The sequence below is a fragment of the Podarcis pityusensis genome (assembly GCF_964106645.2).
Source record: "Podarcis pityusensis genome assembly, chromosome: 13".
Classification (NCBI taxonomy): domain Eukaryota; kingdom Metazoa; phylum Chordata; class Lepidosauria; order Squamata; family Lacertidae; genus Podarcis; species Podarcis pityusensis.
This window is the reverse complement of record NC_138038.1, coordinates 55,169,933-55,196,478: the sequence shown is the minus strand read 5'-3', so window position 1 is coordinate 55,196,478 and position 26,546 is coordinate 55,169,933. Positions and strand designations below refer to the sequence as shown.

Genomic DNA, 26,546 nt, shown 5'->3' with positions numbered 1-26,546 from the left:
GGAGAAGGAGGGAGGGGCGCTGGGGGCAGCAGTTGCAGCATGTAGCCTCGAGCGCGGGGATCATTTGAGGTAGAGTGGATGGGGGGAGCGGTGGTAGAGTCAAGTTTATTATGTGCAGAGCTTGGGATGCAAGCACACACCACGCAGCCAAGGTGGTGTGTCTCGGAGCCAGCGGAGAGAGCTCCAGACTGCGGGAAAGCATCCGGAGCCTTCATGCCTCCGACAGGTGCTGGAGGCACGCAGGCACCAAGCCCCCGCTCCGCCTCGCATACCTCCCCGCTCTCCCCTCCCCGGACTCTCCGCCTGGCGCCCTCCACTGCTTGGCACCCTGGCTCGCCACGCCACTACGCCCAGTAGAAAAGACGTCCCTGGATAGACCCATGGATGCCACCTGGATCTCCTTGGAGAAAAGGGGGGGGGATAGAGATCCCATAAATAAAGTGTGGGAGCTCAGCCTGTAATCTGGCTGCTGCATTTTGGACCAGTCTCCGAGTCCTCTTCAACAGCAGCTCCATGTTGAGTTAAGGTTACCAGATTTTTTTCAGTTATTCCGGGGACACTTTTCAACTTCAATGGATTTTGTATGGGGACTGATTTGTAAATCTGGGGGCTGTCCCCGGGAAACGGGGACATCTGGTAACCTTAACGTAGAGGGCAACGCACTCAGCAAAGGAGACTTTAATAGAATTGTGGAGTTGGAAGGGACCCTGAGGGACAGTCAAAACCACGTTAATATAGCCATTTCAATTATAGCATCCCTGACGCTTTAAAAACCTCCATGGTAGGAGAGTCCACCACCTTCCGAGGAAGGGTGTTCCATTGCTGAGAATAAGGAACAGCCCCCTCCCCTTATTTTTCCTTCTGAATGTCACTAGCATTATTTAACAGTAGTTTCTGTTTTATTTTTCTAAATAGTAGAAATACTAAAATATGCTTCCCGCCAGTTTCCAGTCCATAAAAAACCGTGGCCAGGATACACCTAACCACATGGGTAGGCAAACTAAGGCCTGGGGGCCAGATCCGGCCCAATCGCCTTCTCAATCCAGCCCATGGACAGTCCGGGAATCAGCATGTTTTTACATGTGTAGAATGTGTGCTTTTATTTAAAATGCATCTCTGGGTTATTTGTGGGGCTTAGGAATTTGTTCATATTTTTTTTCAAAATATAGTCCAGCCCCCCACAAGGTCTGAGGGACAGTGGATCGGCCCCCTGCTGAAAAAGTTTGCTGACCTCTGCCTAACCAGCTCCCTCTATTGCAAAACTGGGCTTTCCCCACCCTCTCCACCTTGTGTCCCCATATGCCTCTTGAAGTTGGCCTAATGCACACAACAAAACACAAAATAAAATAATTCCAGTAAGATGTTAAAAGAAGCATTCATACTTACAATGTGCAGGAAGACAATCCCATTAAAACAGCACAGGTGGGAAACAACAAATCAGTTCATAGGAGACAATCTTTATACTGGCTAAGAGGAGGACCTTTCTCTCTCTTTTTCTTCGAGTTCACTGTGCTTTGAAAGCGTCATTGTTCGTTTCCTGGGTGAGGAGTGGCCGTTGCTGGACCCTGACCAGAAAGCTCTGCATACAGAAGTCATAGAGGAGAATAATAGGTGATAATTGTGGGATCATGGCCTCTCTTGGTAAGGCTCCCTGTTGGATCAATATGTTTTGAAATTCCATGCATATATATGTGACGAACCTCCCAGATTTTGATGGATTTTGACAGCGTCACCTACAGCATCTGGGATTCTTGCACCTACACAATTTACCTTGAATGGAGGCTATTGTCTGTTTTGCCTGTGAATATTCTTCCACCACTTATGTCTTTTAAAACAAGGCTGATCTGAATTGCCCAGTCCTTTTTAAATGTAGGTTTCAGAGTGGTTAGGGAAATTGAAGTAGCTTGTTGTTGTTGTTGAAAGTTTTCAACATACAATAGAATTAAAAACCAACTGATCTATATAAACATAGAGAAGAAAAGAACAGTAACAAAGAGAGAAAAACAGAATAGGGGAAAGAGAGTGAAAGAGAAGAAAAAATAAAATACAGTGCCCTCTACCAGGGGTAGATCTTAACCCTCATCTCACAAAAAATGGGATCAACGCTCCCAGCTCTCACCAGGGAATTTCGCTTTCTTCTCCCAACCTCCTTCCCTGGGAGATGATCCCTTCCCTGCCTCTCCCGCAGGGTCCTTCATCAGTAATGCAGCAGCTTTCTGTGAATATCCTCATCAGACCAGCGTCGAGGACTTGAAAATACAAAATAAAACAAGGACAAAAATAGAACTAACAAAAAAAAATGGAGTAAAGCTACAGTAAGTATCACTGAAAAAGGAAAATAGAAATAAAGGAAATAAATAGAGAGGACTTCCTATTCTTCCTCTTCCCATTATGTATACAGTGGTACCTCTGGTTACGTACTTAATTCGTTCCGGAGGTCCATTCTTAACCTGAAACTGTTCTTAACCTGAAGCACCACTTGAGCTAATGGAGCCTCCTGCTGCTGCCGTGCTGCTGCCGCCGCGCAATTTCTGTTCTCATCCTGAAGCAAAGTTCTTAACCCGAGGTACTATTTCTAGGTTAGCGGAGTCTGTAACCTGAAGCGTATGTAACCCGAGGTACCACTGTATTCAGATTGTTCAAAGTATTCAAAGCATTCACTCCAGGATAATATCCAGCTGCATTGCAAGAGAGTGCCCAGCTGTTCCTCAATCTGCTAGGCGGTGTTTTCTCGATCATCAGTCCCAGACACCTCAAGTTCGTTCATTTTGCTTTCCATGCAAAAAGTCCAGTTGTTATTATCACTAGCTATCAAGAAAATTCTTCCTCCAGTCCAGTATAACAAATGTTTCTTATCTGGATGATAATAATAAATAATTCTTTACTTATTATATGTTCATTAATTTGTACCCAATCCCATCTCCTGTTGGCCATGATGTCCCACCTTGATTTAGGAAGAAAAGTCCTTCCATTTCCACTTCTTTCATTTATTTTTTCTTGTTCTTCCAAATTGCTGCAAATCAATTGCAAACCAATTAATTCAGTTTCATATAATTTTCCCAAACCGGCTTTCCATTCCACGTATAATATATGTCCAAGATGAACCTCTATTGCTGTTTATTGTTCTCAGTTAATCTCTAGATAACATCCTCTAAAGGTAAAGGGACCCCTGACCATTAGGTCCAGTCGTGGCCGACTCTGGGGTTGCAGCGCTCATCTCACTTTACTGGCCGAGGGAGCCAGCATACAGCTTCTGGGTCATGTGGCCAGCATGACTAAGCCGCTTCTGGCAAACCAGAGCAGCGCACGGAAACGCCGTTTACCTTCCCGCCGGAGCGGTACCCATTTATCTACTTGCACTTGGACGTGCTTTCGAACTGCTAGGTTGGCAGGAGCAGGGACTGAGCAACCGGAGCTCACCCCGTCGCAGGGATTCGAACCGCTGACCTTCTGATCGGCAAGCCCTGGGCTGTGTGGTTTAGACCACAGCACCACCCGCGTCCCTAGTATTAACCAAAATCATTATACATCAGCTGCTCCTTTACATCCCTGCATACGGAAAAAGTGAACCTTAATAAGACTCACCCTGTATATATATTCAGTGACAGCTGTTGTGGTTATTACTCCATCTTCCCTTTAAACATTTGCTTGAATTTTAATAAGTTCCATTTTTCAGAGTTCATTGTTGTCTTCCAACTTGTACCTCCGCATTTTCCTTGTTCAGATCCAGTTTTTTGCTGCTTAACTGCATCTCTTATGTTCCTGCTCATGCTGCCCAAGGTCACTTCAGATATTCCTCCACAGAGATAAATCTGGCTCTCAAACAGGATAATTTATCGAACAGCCCCGCCATTAGAGTCTCTGTCCCTCTCCAACACACAGCAGGCACATCCTGTCCAGTACCTCCAGGTCACCTGTTTCGCCTCTATGCCAAGCTGTGTCACGCTCCTCTCAACCTCTTCATGGCCTGAGTTCATAGAATCATAGAATCATAGAGTTGGAAGAGACCACAAGGGCCATCGAGTCCAACCCCCTGCCAAGCAGGAAACACCATCAGAGCACTCCTGACATATGGTTGTCAAGCCTCTGCTTAAAGACCTCCAAAGAAGGAGACTCCACCACACTCCTTGGCAGCAAATTCCACTGTCCAACAGCTCTTACTGTCAGCAAGTTCTTCCTAATGTTTAGGTGGAATCTTCTTTCTTGTAGTTTGGATCCATTGCTCCGTGTCCGCTTCTCTGGAGCAGCAGAAAACATCCTTTCTCCTTCCTCTATGTGACATCCTTTTATATATTTGAACATGGCTATCATATCACCCCTTAACCTCCTCTTCTCCAGGCTAAACATGCCCAGCTCCCTTAGCCGTTCCTCATAAGGCATCGTTTCCAGGCCTTTGACCATTTTGGTTACCCTCCTCTGGACACGTTCCAGTTTGTCAGTGTCCTTCTTGAACTGTGGTGCCCAGAACTGGACACAGTACTCCAGGTGAGGTCTGACCAGAGCAGAATACAGTGGCACTATTACTTCCCTTGATCTAGATGCTATACTCCTATTGATGCAGCCCAGAATTGCATTGGCTTTTTTAGCTGCCGCGTCACACTGTTGGCTCATGTCAAGTTTGTGGTCAACCAAGACTCCTAGATCCTTTTCACATGTACTGCTCTCAAGCCAGGTGTCCCCCATCTTGTATTTGTGCCTCTCATTTTTTTTGCCCAAGTGCAATACTTTACATTTCTCCCTGTTAAAATTCATCTTGTTTGTTTTGGCCCAGTTCTCTAATCTGTCAAGGTCGTTTTGAAGTGTGATCCTGTCCTCTGGGGTGTTAGCCACCCCTCCCAGTTTGGTGTCATCTGCAAATTTGATCAGGATGCCCTTGAGTCCATCATCCAAGTCGTTGATAAAGATGTTGAATAAGACCGGGCCCAAGACAGAACCCTGTGGCACCCCACTAGTCACTCTTCTCCAGGATGAAGAGGAACCATTGATGAGCACCCTTTGGGTTCGGTCAGTCAGCCAGTTACAAATCCACTGAGTGGTAGCATAGTCAGGACCGCATTTTACCAGCTTCTTTACAAGAATATCATGGGGCACCTTGTCAAATGCCTTGCTGAAATCAAGGTAGGCTACATCCACTGTGTTCCCTTCATCTACCAGGCTTGTAATTCTGTCAAAAAATGAGATCAGGTTAGTCTGACATGACTTATTTTTCAGAAATCCATGCTGACTATTGGTGATCACAGCATTCCTTTCTAGGTGCTCACAGACTGTTTGCTTAATGATCTGCTCCAGAATCTTCCCTGGTATTGATGTCAGACTGACTGGGCGGTAATTATTTGGGTCCTCTCTTTTCCCCTTTTTGAAAATAGGCACAACATTTGCCCTCCTCCAGTCTGTCGGGACTTCGCCCGTTCTCCAGGAATTCTCAAAGATGACTGCCAGTGGTTCTGAGATCACATCTGCCAGTTCTTTTAATACTCTTGGATGCAGTTCATCTGGCCCTGGAGACTTGAATACATCTAAACTAGCCAAGTATTCTTGTACTATCTCCTTAGTTATTCTGGGCTGTGTTTCCTTTGCTGAATCATTTGCTCCAAATTCTTCAGGTTGGGCATTGTTTTCTTTATCGGAGAAGACTGAGGCAAAGAAGGCATTGAGGAGTTCAGCCCTTTCTGTGTCCCCTGTTTGCATTTCACCATCTTCTCCTCTGAGTGACCCCACTGTTTCTTTGTTCTTCCTTTTGCTACGAACATACCCATAAAAGCCTTTTTTGTTGCTTTTAACCTCTCTAGCAAGCCTGAGTTCATTCTGTGCTTTAGCTTTTCTGACTTTGTGTCTACACGTGCTGGCTATTTGTTTGAATTCCTCTTTGGTGGTTTCCCCCCTTTTCCATTTTTTGTACACATCCTTTTTTAATCTTAACTCAGTTAAAAGTTCTTTAGATAGCCACCCTGGCTTCTTTAGGCACCTTCCATGTTTCCGTCTCATTGGTATTGCCTGACGTTGTGCTTTTAGTATCTCCCTCTTAACAAACTCCCAGCCATCATGAACTCCCTTTCCTTTTAGTATTACTGTCCATGGGATCCCACCCAGCACTTCCCTAAGTTTTATGAAGTCGGCTTTCTTAAAGTCAAGAAATCGAGTCCTAGTATGCTTGGCTGCTCCTTTCCGCTGTATAGTAAACTTCAGAAGAGCATGATCACTCGCGCCTAATGATCCTTCCACTTCTACCCCACTAACCAGGTCATCATCATCCTTCCATAGTAACAGAGTAGACTGCATTCTTGCTAGTCTGAAGAGTCGTAAAATGCAATTCCTACGTTTCTCCCTCCAGAAACAGCAAACAATGCACAGAGATGATTGTAAACACAAATCGAATGACCAGTCAGTCCTTAGTCAGAGGAGGGCAGGCATAGTAAGACTTTTTCAAATTCCTAGTAAAACATAAAAACGTCTGCTTTCCTCAGCCAAAAGTCCCACGTTCCCAACACTTGCGTCTTCTTTTCATTAATCAGGAGAGGGCAGAGAAAGTACAGGGGGAAATAGTGTAACATAAAACAGTCTGCCCCCCTCCTTCTCTATTCAAGTCTGTTGCAGGTATCTTCAGAAATTCCAGTTCTTACACGACAGCTGGTTAAGTCGCAACCTGCGTTGTATATCTTGTCCAGAGAATGCTCTTAGTTTCATCCAATTAGCCAGATTGAAGGAGGAATCTTTCCACGCTTCAGAAAAAGGCTCTGGAGGCTGGTTCTTTGGCAGAGAACTCACTCCCAGCGTCCCCTTCATTTCTTCTTCCATGGAGGCAGTCATGGGGTGAGCCAACATCTACATGCACCTTAGTCTCTCTGATTCTTCCCAGAGACGTCTGGGAGAGGACATGCTTCATTCTCTCTCTCCCTCCCTCTGCCTGAACTTATTCACAATCCCCAGAGGGGTTCTAAAGAACTGCCACCCTTGAATATGGGTGTTGACCAGAAGCCTAAAAGTCCTTCCATTCCAATTCTTCCATTTTTTTCTCTCCAGACAAGTTACCAGCTGTTTGGTGGCTTCCCCCCCCCCCCCCCGAGTTTACTTCAGTTTGAACAAAAGATCATTTCTCTCCCAGCTCTTTCTCTGCCATCACAGAATGTTTCTTAGTGTTTCTGTCCATGGCTCCATTCCTTTGCTCCAGAATAACGGTTAAGATACAACTTTGATAGAGGGCTTCTTTCTTTTTCTCCTCTTCTTCTGTTATTTGTTTGTTTCTTTTTCCATTTATTCTCTCTGTTTTATTTTTATTTAGTTTGGCTTTCATTGTATTTAATGTTGAAAATCCCTGAAAAGAAACTTCTTATCTCAGTGTGAAAAGTGGCTCCTTCAGAGCATGTTAGGTTCATCCCAATTCATCTCCCAATCTTCAAAGGGAGAGCGTGGTACTGGTATCTTTGCCCTGGCTGTCATAAATCATCACATAATCTCTACTGGCAGGGTGTCGACAGCCCAGAACTAGCCAGCCTCCCCCACCCTGGAGTCACCGCTTCTGTCAAAGACAACTGATATTACAGATGGAACAGATTCCATGATTGGGCCAAACAAAATCCATCCCAAAATCCATCCCAGAAAAGAGCCAGGGTTTTGGGATCTCAGGTTCCCATAAAGAGGTCTCTGAATGCCACTCAACAAAGGCAGTGAACCCTAAAGTTAGTCCTCCCATCTCACTCCCTTCAGTTATTCCTCTCTCACAAGCATTAATGAGCAATGTTCAATAATTGCGGGCTCCATTTCTTGCTGAGCCTCTAATTCATCTCTCTCTTTGTTGCAGGGGATGATGAATTGGAAATGGAGGACAAGGGAGACCATGACGAAATCCACACAGAGGACAAACCAAGTAAATATTTGGAATGTGGAAAGAGCTTCAATCAAAGCTCCCATTCAACTTCCCCTCGAAGAAATCCCATTGGGAAGAAAGCTTATCGGTGCTTGGAGTGTGGAAAGAGCTTCTGTCGGAGGGGTCATCTCATTATTCATGAAAGAATTCATACTGGGGAGAAACCATATCAGTGTGAGGAATGTCAAAAGTGCTTCAGTCACAGGTCCAGCCTCACTACCCATCAAAGACTTCATACAGGGGAGAAGCCTTATCAGTGCTTGGAATGTGGAAAGAGCTTCAGTCAAAAGTTCCAGCTCATTTCCCATCAACGAATTCATACACGGGAGAAACCTTTCCAATGCCTGGAATGTGGAAAGAGCTTCAGTCACAGGTCCAGCCTCGTTTTCCATCAAAGAATGCATACAGGGGAGAAACCTTTTCGATACTTGGATTGTGGAAAGAGCTTCAATCAAAGCTCCGATTCAACTTCCCATCAAAGAAATCCCATTTTGAAGAAACCCTACCAGTGCTTGGAATGTGGAAAGAGCTTCACTCGGAGCGGTCATCTCATTATCCATGAAAGAACTCATACAGGGGAGAAACCATATCAGTGTGAGGAATGTCAAAAGTGCTTCAGTCACAGGTGCAGCTTCATTTCACATCAAAGAATTCATACAGGGGAAAAACCTTATCGGTGCTCGGAATGTGGAAAGAGCTTCAGTCGGAGTGACCTACTCACGGTCCATCAAAGAATTCATACAGGCGAAAAACCTTTTCAGTGCTCGGAATGTGGAAAGAGTTTCAATCAGAGTGCAACCCTTGCTGCCCATCAAAGAATTCATAAAAAACCTTATCAGTGCTCAGAATGTGGAAAAAGCTTCAATGAGAGCACTAAGCTCACTTCCCATCAGATTATTCATAGAGGGGAGAGACCATTTCAGTGCTTGGAATGTGGAAAGAGATTCACACAGAAGGCAGGTCTCACTTCCCATCAAAGAACTCACTCCTGGGAGAGCCCATATAAATGCTTGGAATGTGGAAGGAGTTTTAGTCAGGACTCCCATCTCATTTCCCACCAAATAATTCATACAATGGAGAGACCATATAAATGCTTGGAATGCGGAGAGAGTTTTAGTCAGGAGTCCTTTCTCACTTCCCATCAAAGAACTCACAGCAGGGAGAATCAGATTCCCCTTGAATCATTGAATTGTTGCATTGGATTGGATGGTGAGTCTCATCTTCTCCAACCCCCTGCAATGAAGGATATTCAACAAAAGAATTCATGACAGATGTTCATCCAGCCTTTGCTTTAAAACCTTCAATTCAAGAATAGTCCTGTACTTGTTTGTTCCACAGTCAAACAGTTCTTGCTGTCAGAAAGTTCTTCCTGATGTTTCATCAGGTTTTCCTTACTTGTATCTTGAATGCATTGGTTTGGGTCCTCCTTACACCAGAACAGGAAGAAGCAAGTTTGCTCAATCTTCTATGGCACAACCCTTTAGATATTGTAAGATGTCTATCACATCTCCTTCTCCATCTCATTTTCTCCATAATAAACATCCCGGCTCTCTCAACCATTTCTCCAAAGTCTTGGTTTCCAGAACCTTGGTCCCCTTGATCTCCCTCCTCTGCACCCATTCCAGCTTGTCAGGGATGAAGCAGATCCAGAACTCTGGTTCAAAAGGTTTGGCCCCAGAAGCTTCAAAGCCATTGTGGAGACTCAATGTGTGCAACAAAACATTCCTGCATTGCAGGGGGTTGAACTGGAAGACCCTTGGGGTTCCTTCCAACTGTATGATTCTGTGTTGATGCAGCCTAGAATAGCATTAGTTGGGTTTGGTTTTTTTGCTGCTGCATCTCACTGTTGACTCACTACAAGCTTGTGGTCTACTAAAAGGCCTTGATCCTTTTCATATATATGTGTTGCTGATTATTCCTGCCTACTTGCAGAACCTGATATTTGTCCCTACTGAAATTCATTTATTGCATTCAAATACCACCTTTTCCAACAAGAAAATCCTTAATAAAATATTTTTTTAAAAAAAATAATACCACCTTTTCCTCCAAGGGGCTGCTACATGGTTCTCCCCTTCCTCTTTTAATCCTTTATTTCTGTTTCTATTTTCTGTTGTTACTGTATTTCACCAGATCTTAACCTATTACAGTAGTTGTAAGAATGGAATCCCTTCCTCTTAATCCTGACAATAACCCTGTGAGGTTGGTCAGGATGTGAAGCAGTGCCTGGCCCCCAAGGACACCTGGTGAGCATCAGGGCCGAGCAGGAATTTGAACCCAGGTCTGCCAAGTCATACTCTGACACTCTAACCACTATACCACACTAGCTCTTTCATGAGACTCTCAGAAATTGTGCCTTTGTGCGCTTCTGCTTCACGTTTAGGCGCAGTGTTCCGGTCCTTGTACTTAAACCTTCTGTACACAGAATAATATAATAGTGCATTTCAGTGCTTTTTGGGGGGGGGGTACGCAGGGTACACATACCCCAAAACATTTTGTGAATCCTTTTACTTTTGTCCATTTACTGTATTTATTTTTCCTGATTTGAACTATAAAATGGTGATTTTCTTGAGTCAAAATGAGAGCACACCTAAACCTTTTTTTAAGAAAAAAAAACACTGGTGCATTTAAGGTGCTGTTAGCTAGAAAGGCAGAAAGGGAAAGTTTGGGCTGCTGCGTGTGAGTGTTGATTAACAGAGCATCAGAAAGGGGGGGGGGCTGAGTTACTACAGCATAATAACCACGGCTTTATTTACTTAAACCATCTATGTCCTTTCAAATGTGTTTGTGGGAAGGTGGTTATTCTTTTGTTTTGATTCATGTTTTTATTATGTCTTTTGTGTTTTTATTTTGTAATTTTATGCTGTGAAGCACTCTGATATCTTCAGGTGAAAGTCATCATACAAATGGGAAAAATTAAATAAATAAATAGCAAACAATAAATAGAACGTTAAAATACACAACCACACTGAAAAATAGCCACATAAATAACGAGAAGATCTAAAATACAGATAGAAAAACCCGTAGCAACAACAAACCTGCTAAGCCCAGGTGTTTGTTCAGCGGCTCCAGCTTTTGTAGCTGGAGTCCGTCTGGACTCTCCTAGGCCACATGGGAAAAGGCCTGCAAGGCAGGAGAAGGTCTTAGAGGACTCACAGCCAGGATGGTCACTGTCCTCTTCCGCAGTCTCAGCTTTTGTAGCTGGAGTCCATCTGCTCATCACCTTGGACCCGGCCCCCTCAGGCTGGTGGAGAAAGCCTGCAAGGAAACAGTTGGAGGTTGAACTCAGTAGTAGAGGAACATCCTTGTAATACCTATTGTTACAGTAGTATAAAGTAATGAAGAATGAACAGAAAAAACTGGAAGATTTGAAACCATACACAATGTTAGGGTTGCCTTATTTCAAATAGTAAAAAGCCATGGCCTTCCTGAAAGCTGTTGAGCTTTTTTTTTTTTTTTTAGGAAGACCCCAACACTATTGTGTTTTTTTAAGGACCCCCCCCCCCCATTTTATGACAGTGCCAAAATAAGATGATTTTTTCATTGATTTAGCTAAGATCCAGGAAAATCTGGACTTGGGCAGCCCTAACTTATCTACACCAAGTTATCTTGAAATTAGTGTTTATTTTCAATAAATCAGTTGTACTCCACTTCACACCTCATTCTTCGCTACGTTGGGGGTGAAGTGTTCAGGTCAGAGTTCTGGGGTGGCAGTGGGAATAAGGGGGGGGGGTTGGTGAAAGGCCCAGCTGTGCCCCCTGAATGCAGGGGGAAGAGGGAGCAGGAGGGGGTGGGCGCAACATGGGGGGAAAACAGCCTCTGCATGGTGCATTCTGAAGCGTTTTTCAAAGTGCTCCATAAAAACAAACATTTATAACATTCCTATAAGGTAGACCAGTAGCATAGGCACACCTTTCCTTAAACTTCAGTTGTTAAAAATCAGTTTGTACCCTTCAGGTAGATATTCCTGTTTCTAGACGAGGTGGGAAAATGCTCAACTTGGTTTCTGTTACTTCTCTCTCGCTCCTTAGTTATGGCAGGTGTGGCAGCTCAATCCTTTTGACCCAGACCAGGTTCCTTTTCCTCAGTCTCCCTCTCTCTCAGCAATGCCCCTCCTGAGGCGTTTTATTTTGGGCGCCAGACCCAGGGGATCCCTCGGCCCTCTTCTTTCCCCCCCGACTCAGCCCCTCTTCCTCTCTCCTCCTTCTGGCCCCCGAGATTCTCCTCAGGCCAGAGCCACTTCTCCCTCAGACTCAGCCTCTCCTCCTCCTCCCTTCCTCCCATCTCAGCTCCAGCCTCAAAACTCCCTCAGAAAAGGCGCCTCTCATCTTCCCGCCAAAAGGGCTGGCTCCGCCCCCGCCTCTGGCTGGCAGTCTCGGGAGCCAATCAGAGAGAGAAGTTCCAGCCGCCTGGTGGCGTTTCTGAGGGACTGCAGCTCCAGACTCGGCCCGGGCTCAGCTGTCTCTCTCTCTCCCCCACCCCCGACCCACTGCTTAGTATTGCACCCCTGCCGCTTTCTGGAACTGCCTTGAAAGTGGGGCTGCTCTGAGGGGGCGCTGAGCTCTCATTGCTGGGGCAGAAGGAAGGAGGCAGGCAAAGAGAAGAAGAGAGAAAAGAACCCGCGGAGGAGATGGCTCGTAAAATGTTGCCGCGAGATTTGTTCCAATGAGATTTCATCGTGTTCTTTCAGCAGGAACTTTTCATGTTTCAAAAGATTTTATCAGGAGCTTATTATCTTGTAAAAACTATGATCCATGTCTCAAGCATAGAAGAGGAAAAAAGAGAAAACAACCGATTGAGGAAATGCCTTATGAATGTATGCAATGAAATGTGTTCCAACGAAAATTTGCATAGTATTGTAAACAGTGCATGCTACAAAACTCCCTTTCCCTTTAATATAACTTTTTCACGGGGACGTATTATCATGCAAAACTATGATCCATGTCTCAAGAGTAGAATAGATTTAGGTTTCATCTGGAACCCAAAATAATGGATCCAAACTAAAGGATTAAAAGGAGAAGAAGGGAGATTGCAAGGAAATACTGGGGGTCCCTCCATGGGCGTAGCAAAGAGGAGGCAGGGAGGGGCCACTCCCCCCCAAATCAGGGTGCGCTCGGAAGGCCAAGAGTTAAGAGGAGCGGAGCTGGATTCCTAGAGAGGACCGGAAATAGGATGGAAGGAGGGAAGTCCTCCGGAGGCAAAGCCCCTCCTTCCCCGGAAGAGGGGGCTCTGGTCGCCTTTGCAGGAGCTGCCTCGGTGTCGCCTTCTCTGCTGGGTGAGTCTCCTCTCTCTTCCCCCAGAGGGTGCCGTAGGGAGAAAGGGGGGGGGTCCCAGGGCTGCAGGGCAGGGTGCATGGGGGGCTCCCCCCACAACTCGCAAAGTGGGGAAGCAGAGGGTCCTCCCCTGCAGCTGCTCCCCCCTGCCCCCCTTTGCTGCCCCCCTGCCCCCCTCCCTCTCTGCAAACCCAGGGAGGGGCGAGATCCCAGGAGGTTTGCAGCTGTGGAACCTCAGAATCAGAAGTGGCATAAATAAAGGGAGGGGGCTCAGTCCATAATCTGGGTGCCGCATTTGGCACCAGTTTCCGAGTCCTCTTCAAAGGCAGCTCCATGGAGAGGGCAATGCACTCAGCAGAGGAGACTCCTAGAATCTTAGAATCGTAGAGTTGGAAGGGATCCTTACGGTCATCTCGCCCAACCCCGTAAAATGCAAGAATGTCAACTAAAGCATCCAGGACAGTTTTAAAACCTTCATGGAAGGAGAGCCCACCAGCCTTCGCAGGGAGGCTGTTCCATTCTTGCACACCCCTTACCCTCAGATACTTAGACAGAAGCTCCTTGAATCCATTGGGTCAATTCCTGTCCTCTCAGGTTCCTCTTTTCTCATCTCCCTCAACCATTCCTCATAAGGCTTGGCTTCCAGACCCTCAGTCATCCTAGTCGCCTTCCTCTGAACATCTCCCAGCTTCACAATACCCTTCCTAAATTGTGGTGCCCATAACTCCAGGAGGGGTCTGCCCAGGGCAGAATAGAGTGGTGCTATTACTTCATTGATCTGGACTCTAGACCTCTGTGGATGCAGCCTACAATCACATTAGCCTTTTTTGCTGCTGAATCAGACTGTTGATTCATGTTCAGCTTTTGGCCTACGCAAACCCCTATGTTCTCCATCTTACATTTTTGTGGCTGGTTCTTCCTGCCTAGGCGAAGAATCTAACATTTGTCCTTCTGGAAATCCCTGAGTGACATCTGTACTTTCTCTAAGGCCCATCTGTAGTTAGAAAGGCAATGTATCACCTCTTGAGAGAAGCATCATGCACTCCTGTCTCCCCACTTACCTTTGTCTCTTGCAGGTGACAGGAGATTGCCAGCAAGACCTCCTCATCCATCTTTTCTTGGTGGCAGAGCAGTTACTGTGGAACCAGCTCAGGTAGGGGGAAGGAGCCTTGTGGGGAAAGAGGCAGGGGGTGGGGTGGGGCAGCCACGATTCCTCTGGGGGACACCTGGCTTGAGAGCAGTACATGTGAAAAGGATCTAGGAGTCTTGGTTGACCACAAACTTGACATGAGCCAACAGTGTGACGCGGCAGCTAAAAAAGCCAATGCAATTCTGGGCTGCATCAATAGGAGTATAGCATCTAGATCAAGGGAAATAATAGTGCCACTGTATTCTGCTCTGGTCAGACCTCACCTGGAGTACTGGGTCCAGTTCTGGGCACCACAGTTCAAGAAGGACACTGACAAACTGGAACGTGTCCAGAGGAGGGCAACCAAAATGGTCAAAGGCCTGGAAACGATGCCTTATGAGGAACGGCTAAGGGAGCTGGGCATGTTTAGCCTGGAGAAGAGGAGGTTAAGGGGTGATATGATAGCCATGTTCAAATATATAAAAGGATGTCACATAGAGGAGGGAGAAAGGTTGTTTTCTGCTGCTCCAGAGAAGCGGACACGGAGCAATGGATCCAAACTACAAGAAAGAAGATTCCACCTCAACATTAGGAAGAACTTCCTGACAGTAAGAGCTGTTTGACAGTGGAATTTGCTGCCAAGGAGTGTGGTGGAGTCTCCTTCTTTGGAGGTCTTTAAGCAGAGGCTTGACAACCATATGTCAGGAGTGCTCTGATGGTGTTTCCTGCTTGGCAGGGGGTTGGACTCGATGGCCCTTGTGGTCTCTTCCAATTCTATGATTCTATGATTCTATGAATCTCTCGCTTCTTTCTCTTGGCATTTGTCAAAACTGCCCTTAACAAAGACTGAAAATGTTATTGAAGAATGTTCATGTGCTGAGAATGAGGAACATCCACTTCATCTTAATTCTCTTTCTGAATGTCCTTATCAGTAGTCGCAGTTTTATTTGTCTATTTATCATGAATACTAAAACACGCTTCTCATCAGTTTTGTTGTTGTAGTTCAGGCCTTTAGTCGTGTCCGACTCTTCATGAACCAGAGCACGATGGGCACTCCTGTCTTCCACTGCTGCTCATCAGTTTGCAAACTATAAAGAGCAGTAGCCATGATTCACCTAACCAGCCCCATCTGTTGCAGAATGGGACTTTCCTCACTCTCCCTTCTTTGTGCCCCATGTGCCCTTGGGGTTTTCTTAATGCACACAGCAAAAAACACATAAAAATAATTCCATTAAAACATTAAAATAAGCATCCATACTTAAATTGTGCAGCAAAACAATCCCATGAAGACGACGCAGAAAACAACAAAACAATTCGTAGTAGATCATTGTTATACTGGCTAAGAGGAGGACCTTTCTCTCTCTCTCTCTTTTTAAAGAGTTCACTGTCCTCTGAAGACATCGCTGTTCGTTTCACGGGTGAGCAGTGGGCATTGCTGGATCCTGACCAGAGAACAGAAGTCATAGAGGAGAATTGTGGAATCATGGCCTCTCTTGGTAACCTTGACACAGGGCTTTATATTTTCTTTTGCTGCTTCTTCTTCTTCATCATCATCTTTTATTTATCCAATTTACTTTCTTTTTCTATTTATCCTCTGTGTTTCATTTTTATTTAGTTTGCCTTTCATTGTATCCTAAATGGAACACTTTTAGTAAAAATTGATATTGAAACCCCTGAAAACAAACTTCTTATCTCAGTATGAAAAGCAGCTCCTTCAGAGCATGTGAGGTTCACCCCCAGTTCATCTCCCTGTCTTCAAAGGCAGAGTGTGATACTGGTGTCTTTGCCCTGGCTATCATAAATCATCACATAAGAATCTCTGCTGGCAGAGCGGCAACAGCCAAGAACTAGCCAGCCTTCCCCACCTTGGAAGTCACTGCTTCTGTCCCTTTTGCTTCACCAAAGAGATGACTGACATTAGAGATGGAGCAGATTCATGATTGAACCAAACAAAATCCATCCCAAAATCCTTGCCAGAAAAGAGCCAGGCTTTTGGAATATCAGCTTCCCATAAAGATGCCCCCGAAAGCCAGTCAACCAATTAAATGAACCCTAAAGTAAGTCCTCCCATCTATCTCCTTTCTGTTCTTCCTCTCTCACAAGCGTTAAGGACCATTGTTCAATAATTGGGGGGGGGGGCTCCATTTCTTGCTGAGGCTGTAATCCATTTCTCTTTTCTCTGCAGGTGGTGATGAATTGGAAATGAAGAACATGGGAGACCATGATGAAATTCACACAGGGGAGAAACGATATAAAAATTTGGAATGTGGAAAGAGCAGTCAAAGTTCCCATTCAACTTCCCATCAAAGAAATCCCATTGGGAAGAAACCTTATCAGTGCTTGGAGTGTGGAAAGAGCTTTGGTTGGAGGGCTCATCTCACTGTCCATGAGAGAATTCATACAGGGGAGAAACCATACAAGTGTGTGCAGTGTGGCAAGAGCTTCAGTCAGCGGGCCAATCTCACAACCCATCAAAGACTTCATACAGGGGAGAAACCTTACCAGTGCTTGGAATGTGGAAAGAGCTTCAATGAAAAGGCCAAGCTCACTTCCCACCAAATAATTCATACAGGGGAGAATCCTTATCATTGCTTGGAATGTGGAAAGAGCTTCTCTCGGAGTGACTCTTTCACTTTCCATCAAAGAATTCATACAGGGGAGAAACCCTATCAGTGCTTGGAATGTGGAAGGAGATTCAGTCAGAAGGGAAGTCTCAATTCCCATGAAAGAACTCATAGCTGGGAGAGTCCACATAAATGCTTGGAATGTGGAAGGAGTTTTAGTCAGGACTCCCATCTCATTTCCCATCAAATAATTCATACAATGGAGAGACCATATAAATGCTTGGAATGCGGAGAGAGTTTTAGTCAGGAGTCCTTTCTCACTTCCCATCAAAGAACTCACAGCAGGGAGAATCAGAATCCCCTTGAATCATTGAATTGTTGCATTGGATTGGATGGTGAGAGTCATCTTCTCCAACCCCCTGCAATGAAGGATATTCAACAAAAAAATTCATGACAGATGGCCATCAAATCTTTGCTTAAAATCCTTCAATTCAAGAAGAGTCCACCACCACCTGAACTTATTGTTTCCACAAGCAAACAGTTCTTGCTGTCGGAAATTATTCCCAATGTTTACTCAGAATCTCCTTTCTTCAATACACCAGAGCAGGAGAAAGCAAGCTTGCTCCCTCTTCCATGGCACAGCTCTTTAGATATTGGAAGATGTCTATAACATCTCCTTCTCCATCTCCTTTTCTCCATAATAAACATCCCCCACTCCAACCGTTCCTCATAAGGCTTGGTTTCAAGACCCTTGATCACCTTGGGCGCCCTCTGCAGCCTTAACTTTTGTAGCTGGAGTCTCTCTTTCCATCCATCTTACTTGGCCCTTCTCTCCTAGCCGTGTGGAAATAGGCCTGCAAGGCATGGAGATGGTCTTCCAGGACTCGCAGCCAAGGTGGTTTCTGTTTTTTTTTTAATAAGATATTTATTAAGCTTTTTAAAAATATTACAATAAAAATGGAAAAAATAACAAAAATACAAAATAAAAATAATTAAAAACACACAGATTTTCCATTACTTATTTTCCTTTAGCTTGTTTCCTGGACCTCCTCATACCTCCCTTTTTTTGTATTCCAATTCAGTTTGTTGGTTCAGCAAATTCTTGCCCTCTTTATTTATCCTAATCTTTAGTCTTAAAATAGTAACGTTAAATTTTTACCTATTAACAACCCATTTTTCATAATCCCTTAAAGCATTACAGCTGGAAACCACTTAATTTCTATCCAACATCATTCTAACATTCATTAGGTTTCTGGCCTCTTCAGGAGAGGCAGTTGGAGGTCAGAGTGGGGTGGGAGAGCGGTGGGAATTGTGAAGGAGGGTTGGTTAGATCAGTAGAAGAGGAACAGCATAATAAAGCCACCTTTTACAGTTTTAATAAAATAAAAGTATCAGGCATATCTGAAAGCACATGCTTATGTACACAAAGTTACCTTGAACTTCCATTTTTATTTTTTAATAAAACGGTTATACTGCACCAGAGACGTCATTCCTTGCTATGTTGGGGGAGAAGTGTTCAAATAGGAGTTCTCTGGGTTGGCACCTTGAATGAAAGGGATTTTTGGTGAAAGGCCCCTTGAATAAAATTGGGAAGGTGGTGCAGGGAGGTGTGGGCACTCCCAGAGCACCTCTGAGGGATGGCAAAGGGGGCATAACGTGGGGAGATAAACTAGACTTCTTCAAGGGACATTCCAAAGTGTTAAAAGCGCTTCATAAAAACAAACTCTGACAACTGGTGGACCACTATCATTTGTCCAGTACTGCAGTATGCTAAAGAAAATGGATGGAGAGCGGAGAAGGGTGTGAACCGGGACTTTCTTCCTTGCCCCCCACCAGAGTCTGATTTTTTTCTGTCTATTGACGCCTGTTTGGTGCTGAACTGTGTTAGGTCCTGATTTTTTAGCCTTTGATCATTGTTGCTTTCTTAAACTGACTTTAAAGTGGGGCTGTTCTGGAGGGGGCCCTGAGCTATGTCTGCCGCCTTAAGCTGGAAAGGTGCCTGTGACTTTGCCCTCACTGCTGGGGCAGAAGGAAGGGAGTTGCTGTGAGGGATGGGTAGTCAGAAGAAGAGAGAAAGCAACCCATGGAGGAGATGGCTTTTTAATTGCTGCAATGAGATTTGCTCCATCGAAATAAAATCTTGTTCTTTCAGAAGGAGCTTTTCCTGTTGTTCCCTTGTCCATTAATTTAACTTTTCCCTAAGCGCTGATTATCTTGCAAAACTATAGAGCAAGTCTCAAAAATAGAAGGGATTGAGGTTTCATCTGGGGCTCTCTTGATGATCCAAAATAATGGATACAGGTTAATGATAATAATGATAATGATCATAATTTATTATTTATACCCCGCCCATCTTGCTGGATTTTCCCAGCCACTCTTGGCGGCTCCCAACAGAATATTAAAAACATGATAAAACATCAAATATTAAAAACCTCCTGATACAGGGCTGCCTTCAGATGCTTTCTAAAAGTTTGGTAGTCATTTTTCCCTTTGACATCTGACAGGAGGGTGTTCCACAGGGCGGGCGCCACCACCGAGAAGGCCCTCTGCCGGGTTCCCTGCAGCTGGGCTTCTCGCAGGGAGGAAGCCGCCAGAGGGCCCTCCGTGTCCGGGCAGGACGATGGAGGCGGAGACGCAGTTTGCAAGGAAACACCGGGGGTCCCTCCACGGGCGTAGCAAAGAGGAGGCAGGGAGGGGCCACTGCCCCCCAAATCAGTAACCACCCATAGAAATGCAGAGCCAGCAGAGGTTCCGCCCCCGCCCCCCCCCCGAGCTTGGCGAGCCCCCTGCGGTGGCTGCTTCTGCTGAGGTTCCCCGGGCGGGGCTCCCTGCTTCTGGCAGAGCCCTTTCCCCGCCAGCTGCTCCTCCGGCTTCTCTCGCCAGCCCCCAAATGCCCTCTCCGGGGTGCGCTCGGCAGGCCAAGAGTTAAGGGAGCGGAGCTGGATTCCTAGAGGGGACCGGAAATAAAATCAAAGGAGGGCGGGACCTCCGGAGGCAAAGCCCCACCCTTCCCGGAAGAGGGGGCTCTGGTCGCCTTTGCGGAGCTTCTCCGCTGGGTGAGTCTCCTCTCTCTCCCCCCAGAGGGTGCCGTGGGGAGAAGGGGGTCCCAGGGTTGCCGGGCAGGGTGCATGGGGGGCTCCCCCCGCGAAGTGGGGAAGCAGAGGGTCCTCCCCTGCAGCTGCTCCCCCCTGCCCCCCTCCCTCTCTGCAAACCCAGGGAGGGGCGAGATCCCAGGAGGTTTGCAGCTGTGGAACCTCAGAATCGGAGACTTGGAAGGGAACCACGAGGGGCCTCGAGTCCAATGCAGGAATCGCCACTAAAATGCTGGGCAATATGGAGAAAAAGCGGGGGGGGGGGCGCGCGTAGAAGTGGCATAAATAAAGGGAGGGGGCTCAGTCCATAATCTGGTGCAGCATTTGGCACCAGTTTCCGAGTCCTCTTCAAAGGCAGCTCCACGTAGAGGGCAATGCACTCAGCACAGGAGACTCCTAGAATCGTAGAGTTGGGAGGGATTCTTATGGTCATCTAGCCCAACCCCGTAAAATGCAAAAATGTCAACTTCCCAGGAATCTGTTCCATTGTCAAACAGCCCTTCCCCTTAGATGTTTAGACAGAAGCTCCTTGAATCCATTGAGTCAATTCCCGTCCTCTCAGGTTCCTCTTTTCTCATCTCCCTCAACCATTCCTCATAAGGCTTGGCTTCCACACCCTTGATCACCCTGGTCGCCCTCCTCGGCACACTTCCCAGCTTCCCAATATCCTTCCAAAATTGTGCTGCCCCTAACTCCAGGTGGGGTCTGCCCAGGGCAGAAGAGAGTGGTGCTGTTAATTCCTTTGATCTGGCTGTAGCCTAGCATCGCATTAGCCTTTTTTGCTGCTGCATCGCACTGTTGACTCATGTTCAGCTTGTGGTCTACTAATACTCCTACATTCTCCATCTTACACCTGTGGAGCTGGTTCTTCCTGCCTAGGCGAAGAATCTAACATTTGTCCTTCTGGAAATCCCTGAGTGACACCTGTACTTTCCCTAAGGCCCATCTGTAGTTGGAAAGGCAGTGCATCACCTCTTGAGAGAAGCGTCATGCACTCCTGGCTTTCCGCTTACCTTTGTCTCTTGCAGGGGACAGAAGGTTGCCAGCAAGACCTCCTCATCCATCTTTTCTTGGTGGCAGAGAGGAAGCAGCGACTGTGGAACCAGCTCAGGTAGGGGGAAGGAGCCTTGTGGGGAAAAAGGCGGAGGGGTGGGGCAGCCAGGGGGCTTCTGTAGTCCCAGGAATCCCTCGCCTCTTCCTCTTGGCTTCTGTCAAAACTGCCCTTAACAAAGATTGACAACATTACTCAAGAAGGTTGATGTGCTGAGAATAAGGAACATCCACCTCACCTTAATTCTCCTTCTGAATGTCCCTATCACTAGTTGCAGTTTTATTTGTCTAATTATTGTGAAATACTAAAATACACTTCTCACCAGTTTACAAACCATAAAGAGCAGTAGCCATGATTCACCTAACCAGCCCCATCTGTTGCAGAATGGGACTTTCCCCACCCTCCCTCCTTTGTGCCCCATGTGCCCTTGGAGCTTTCTTAATGCACACAGCAAAAGACATAAAAATTATTCCATTAAGATGTTAAAAGAAGCATCCATACTTAAATTGTGCAGCAAAACAATCCCATGAAGACAACGCAGAAAACAACAAAACAATTCGTACACTTCTTTGAAGTCTCTCAGCCCCACTCACCTCACAGAGTGTTTGTTGTGAGGGAGGAAGGGAAAGGAGAATGTTAGCCGCTTGGAGACTCCTTAAATGGGGTGAAAGGCGGGATATCAAATCCAAACTCTTCTTCTTCTCTTCTTCGTAGTAGATAATCATTATACTGGCTAAGAGGAGGACCTTTCTCTCTTTTTTAAAGAGTTCACTGTCCTCTGAAGACATCGCTGTTCGTTTCACGGGTGAGCAGTGGGCATTGCTGGATCCTGAGCAGAGAACAGAAGTCATAGAGGAGAATTGTGGAATCATGGCCTCTCTTGGTAACCTTGACACAGGGCTTTATATTTTCCTTTTCTTTTGCTTCTTCTTCTTCTTCATCATCATCATATTTTATTTATCCAGTTTACTTTCTTTTTCTATATATCCTCTGTGTTTCATTTTCATTTAGTTTACCTTTCATTGTATCCTAAATGGAACACTTTTAGTAAACATTGATATTGAAACCCCTGAAAACAAACTTCTTATCTTAGTATGAAAAGCGGCTCCTTCAGAGCATGTGAGGTTCACCCCAATTCATCTCCAAATCTTCAAAGGCAGAGTGTGATACTGGTATCTTTGCCCTGGCTATCATAAATCATCACATAAGAATCTCTGCTGGCAGAGCGGCAACAGCCAAGAACTAGCCAGCCTCTCCCACCTTGGAAGTCACCGCTTCTGTCCCTTTTGTTTCACCAAAGAGATGTCTGGCATTAGACATGGAGCAGATTTGGTGATTGGGCCAAACAAAATCCATTCAAGAAAAGAGCCAGGCTTTTGGAATCTCAGGTTCCCATATCCCTGAATGCCAGTAAACAAAGCCAGTGAACCCTGAAGACCTCTCATCTATCTCCTTTCTATTCTTCCTCTCTCACAAGCATTAATGAGCATTGTTCAATACTTAGGGTTCTCCATTTCTTGCTGAGGCTCTAATCCATTTCACTTTTCTCTGCAGGCGATGATGAATTGGAAATGAAGATCAAGGGAGAGCATGATGATATTCACATAGGGGAGAAACCAAACGAATATTTGGAATGTGAGAAGAACTTTAGTCAAATCTCCCATTCAGTTTCCCATCAAAGAAATCCAACTGGGAAGAAAACCTATCAGTGCTGGAAATGTGGAAAGAGCTTCAGTCGGAGGGGTCATCTCATTATTCATGAAAGAATCCATACAGGGGAGAAACCATATCAGTGTGTGGAATGTGGAAAAAGCTTCAGTCACAGGTCCAGCCTTACTTCTCATCAACGAATTCACACAGGGGAGAAACCTTTTCCATGCTTCGAATGTGGAAAGAGCTTCACTCGGAGCGACTCTTTCATTTCCCATCAAAGAATTCATACAGGGGAAAAGCCTTTTCGGTGCTTGGAATGTGGAAAGAGCTTCAGTGAGAAGTCCAATCTCATTTCCCATCAAAGAATTCATTCAAAAGAAAAATCATTTCAGTGCTTGGAGTGTGGAAAGAGTTTCAATGTAAGAGCCAGTCTCACTTTCCATCAAAGAAATCATACAGGGGAGAAACCTTATCAGTGTGTTGAATGTGGAAAGAGATTCACTCAGAAAAAATGTCTCACTTCCCATGAAAGAATTCATACAGGGGAGAAACCATATCAGTGCTTAGATTGTGGAAAGAGATTCACATGGAGCAACTCTCTCACTTCCCATCAAAGAATTCATACAGGGGAGAAACCATTTCAGTGTGAGGAATGTGGGAAAAGCTTCGGTAAGAAGGGTGATCTCACTTCCCATCAAAGAATTCATACTGGAGAGAAACCATTTCAGTGTGAGGAATGTGGCAAGTGCTTTGCTCGTAAGGAATGTCTCACTTCCCATGAAAGAACTCATTCCTGGGAGAGCCCTTATAAATGCTTGGAATGTGGAAGGAGTTTTAGTCAGGACTCCTATCTCATTTCCCATCAAATAATTCATACAATGGAGAGACCATATAAATGCTTGGAATGTGGAAAGAATTTTAGTCAGTATTCCTACCTCACTTCCCATCAAAGAACTCATAGCGGGGAGAATCACAGTGTCCCAGAATCATTGAATTGTTGCATTGGATTGGATGGTGAGAGTCATCTTCTCCAACCCCCTGCAATGCAGGATATTCAACAAAAGAATTCATGACAGATGTTCATCCAACCTTTGCTTAAAATCCTTCAATTGAAGAAGAGTCCACCACCACGTGAACTTGTTTGTTCCACAGTCAAACAGTTCTTGCTGTCAGAAAGTTCTGCCTGATGTTTAGTCAGATTCTCCTTTCTTGTAACTTGAATGGATTTGTTTGGGTCCTTCCACTGGAGCAGGAGAAAGCAAGCTTGCTCCCTCTTCCATGGCACAGCTCTTTAGATATTGGAAGACGGCTTTCACATCTCCTTCTCAGTTTTCTCTTCTCCATGATAAACATCCCCATCTCCCTCAACTGTCCCTCATTAGGCTTGGTTTCCAGACCCTTGATCGCCTTGGTCTCCCTCCTCTGAACCCATTCCAGCTCATCAGGGATGAAGCTCATTCAGAATCTGGCACAAAAGGTTTGGCCCCAGAGACATCAAAGCCATTGTGGAGATACAAAGGAAGCAGCTTGCAAAAGGGATGGAGGTAATCCAAAATGCACCATCCGTAGTGAAGTGCATTAACTGCGTTACTGAGAGGAAGCTGAAACCTCCTTTCCCGCCATGTTTGCAACATATCTTTCCTGCATTTCAAGGGGTTTGACTAAAGGACCCTCTGTGCTCCTTCCAACTCTACTGCGCTATGATTCTCTTATCCTGTCTTGATGCAGCTTAGAATAGCATTAGCCTTTCTTTGTTGGTGCTTCACTCTGTTGACATAAGAGCCCTAGATGCTTTTTATGTGTACTGCTGGCTAGCTAGTTGTCCCTCATCTTATATTTGTGCAGCTGGTTGTGCCTGCCTAAATGCGCATCCTGACATTTGTCCTTATTGAAATTCTTTAATTGCATTCCTATAACACCCTGTCCTTGAAGGGGGTGTTACACGGTTCTTCCCTATCTCATTTAATGCTGACAATAATTATACCACGTTTTCCTCCAAGGTGGTGTTACATGGTTCTCCACAATTTCATTTAAGGCTGACAATAACCCTGTGAAGTGAACTAGGCTCTGAAGCAGCACCTGGCCTCAAAGGTCTCCCAATTAACTTCATGGCCGAGTGGTGATTTGAACCCAGGTCTCTCAGGTCATAGTCTGGCACATAACCACTATATCACACTAGCTCCGTTTTGAAACTCAGAAAGTGTGCATGCATGTGCCTCTGCTTAACATTAAGTGCAATATTCTGGTCTTTATATTCAAAGTTTTATGCACATGTACCAAAATAATTGTGGTGAGGATAGTATAATCGTAGATTTAAGGTAATGTTAGCTAGGGAGCGGGAGAGAGGTGAGTGTTGATTGGCTGAGAGTTGGAAACGTGTTGGAGTAATTCAACAATATATGTGATTGTAAATAGTTTTGGCAAGGGGGAGTTATTGGTTTGCTTTGTTCTTGTTCCAATTTTTATTATGCATTTTGTATTTCTGTTTTGTGTTTTTATGCCATGAATTGCCCTGAGATCTTCAGATGAAACGTGGTATAAAATATAATTAACAAACAAACAAATATAATTAAAATAGTCATATTCAAAGTTAGTACCTTCTGGACTTCCTGGTTTTCTAGTCATTATAGCCCCTGTACTCTTCAGCAGCCTCAGCTTTTGTAGCTGGAGTCAGTCTGGACTCTCCTAGGCCACATGGGAAAAGGCCTGCAAAGCAGAAGGTCTTCCAGGACTCACAGCCAAGATGGCTTCTGGCTCTTCAGTAAAAGTCAGAAGGTGAACTCAGTACTATAGGAACAGCCTTCCAATACCCATTGTTACAGTACAAATAAAGTGACAAAAGAAAAGAAAACTGAAGATTTGAAACCATACAGCTATGAAGAAGAGTTTGGATTAGATATCCCACCTCATCACTACCCGAAGGAGTCTCAAAGCGGCTCACATTCTCCTTTCCCTTCCTCCCCCACAACAAACACTGTGAGGTGAGAGGGGCTGAGAGACTTCAGAGAAGTGTGACTGGCCCAAGGTCACCCAGCAGCTGCAGGTGGAGGAGCGGGGAAGCGAACCAGGTTCACCAGATTACGAGTCCACCGCTCTTAACTACTACACCACACTGGCTCCCTATTGTACACTGTTACCGTGAACTTCTCGTTTATTTTTAAATAAATCAGTTGTACTCCACCTCACACCTCATTCTTCACTATGTTGGGGGTGAAGTGTTCAGGTCAGAGTTCTGGGGTGGCAGTGGGAATAAGGGGGGGGGGTTGGTGAAAGGCCCAGCTGTGCCCCTTGAATGCAGAGGGAAGAGGGAGCAGGAGGGGGTAGGCGCAACATGGGAGAGAAACAACCTCTCCATGGTACATTCTGAAGCGTTTTTCAAAGTGCTCCATAAAAACAAACCTTTTTAAAATTCCAATAAGTTGGACCAGTAGCACATGCACAGCTTTTCTTAAACTTCAGTTGCTAAAATGAGCTGTTACAGGTAAATTGATGTTCCTGTTTCTAGACGAAGTGGGAAAATGCTCATTTCGGTTTCTGTTACTTCTCTCTCGTTCCTTTCCTTAGTTATGGAGGTGTGGCAGGTCAATCCTTTTGACCCAGACCAGGTTCCTTTCCCTCAGTCTCCCTCTCTCTCAGCAATGCCCCTCCTGAGGCGTTTTATTTTGTGCGCCAGACCCAGGGGATCCCTCAGCCCCCTTCTTTCTCTCCCCCAGAGCCTGTCTCCCCCCAGACTCAGCTCCTCTTCCTCTCTCCTTCTTCTGGCCCCAGAGATTCTCCTCAGACCAGAGCCTCTCCTCCCTCAGACAAAGCCTCTCATCCCTTCCTCAGAAAATGCTCCTCTCATTTTCCCGCCAAAAGGGTTGGCTCCGCCCCCGCCTCTGGCTGGCTGTCTGGATAGCAAATCAGAGAGAGGCTCCAGCCCC

General features: G+C 45.5%; 3 protein-coding genes and 1 long non-coding RNA gene across 7 annotated transcripts in view; 3 read left to right on the top strand and 1 right to left on the bottom strand.

The window, feature by feature from the left end:
• LOC308460996 (uncharacterized protein) overlaps positions 1–25,803 on the top strand; it is a 33,762-nt gene extending 7,959 nt beyond the window's left edge. The window contains exons 2-5 of one of the 4 annotated variants that reach the window (XM_080977555.1): positions 14,211–14,287; positions 15,642–15,722; positions 21,805–21,853; positions 22,525–25,803. In XM_080977555.1, coding sequence (XP_080833681.1) covers positions 14,211–14,287; positions 15,642–15,722; positions 21,805–21,853; positions 22,525–23,696 — 1,379 coding nt within the window. In that variant the 3' untranslated portion in view covers positions 23,697–25,803. Of the gene's footprint in view, positions 1–14,210; positions 14,288–15,641; positions 15,760–20,947; positions 21,031–21,735; positions 21,854–22,524 lie in introns of all 4 variants that reach the window. The other 3 variants (XM_080977556.1, XM_080977557.1, XM_080977554.1) reach the window with 3 other exon arrangements.
• Positions 1,502–9,420, top strand: LOC308461003 (uncharacterized protein). Its single transcript, XM_080977573.1, has 2 exons — positions 1,502–1,641; positions 7,799–9,420. The coding sequence occupies exons 1-2, from the start codon at positions 1,629–1,631 to the stop codon at positions 9,130–9,132; spliced, it is 1,347 nt and encodes a 448-aa protein (XP_080833699.1). The 5' UTR covers positions 1,502–1,628; the 3' UTR covers positions 9,133–9,420.
• Positions 1,507–26,446, bottom strand: LOC308461015. Its single transcript, XR_013978772.1, has 4 exons — positions 26,165–26,446; positions 11,774–11,876; positions 10,900–11,119; positions 1,507–1,579 (listed from the first exon to the last, which is right to left on the bottom strand). It is a non-coding gene; the product is annotated as an uncharacterized lncRNA (long non-coding RNA).
• The window catches only part of LOC308460982 (uncharacterized protein), a 32,056-nt gene continuing 20,092 nt past the window's right edge, over positions 14,583–26,546 (top strand). Inside the window, exon 1 of the mRNA XM_080977527.1 lies at positions 14,583–14,871. The gene's annotated coding sequence lies outside the window, so the exon portion shown is untranslated. The remainder of the gene's footprint in view (positions 14,872–26,546) is intronic.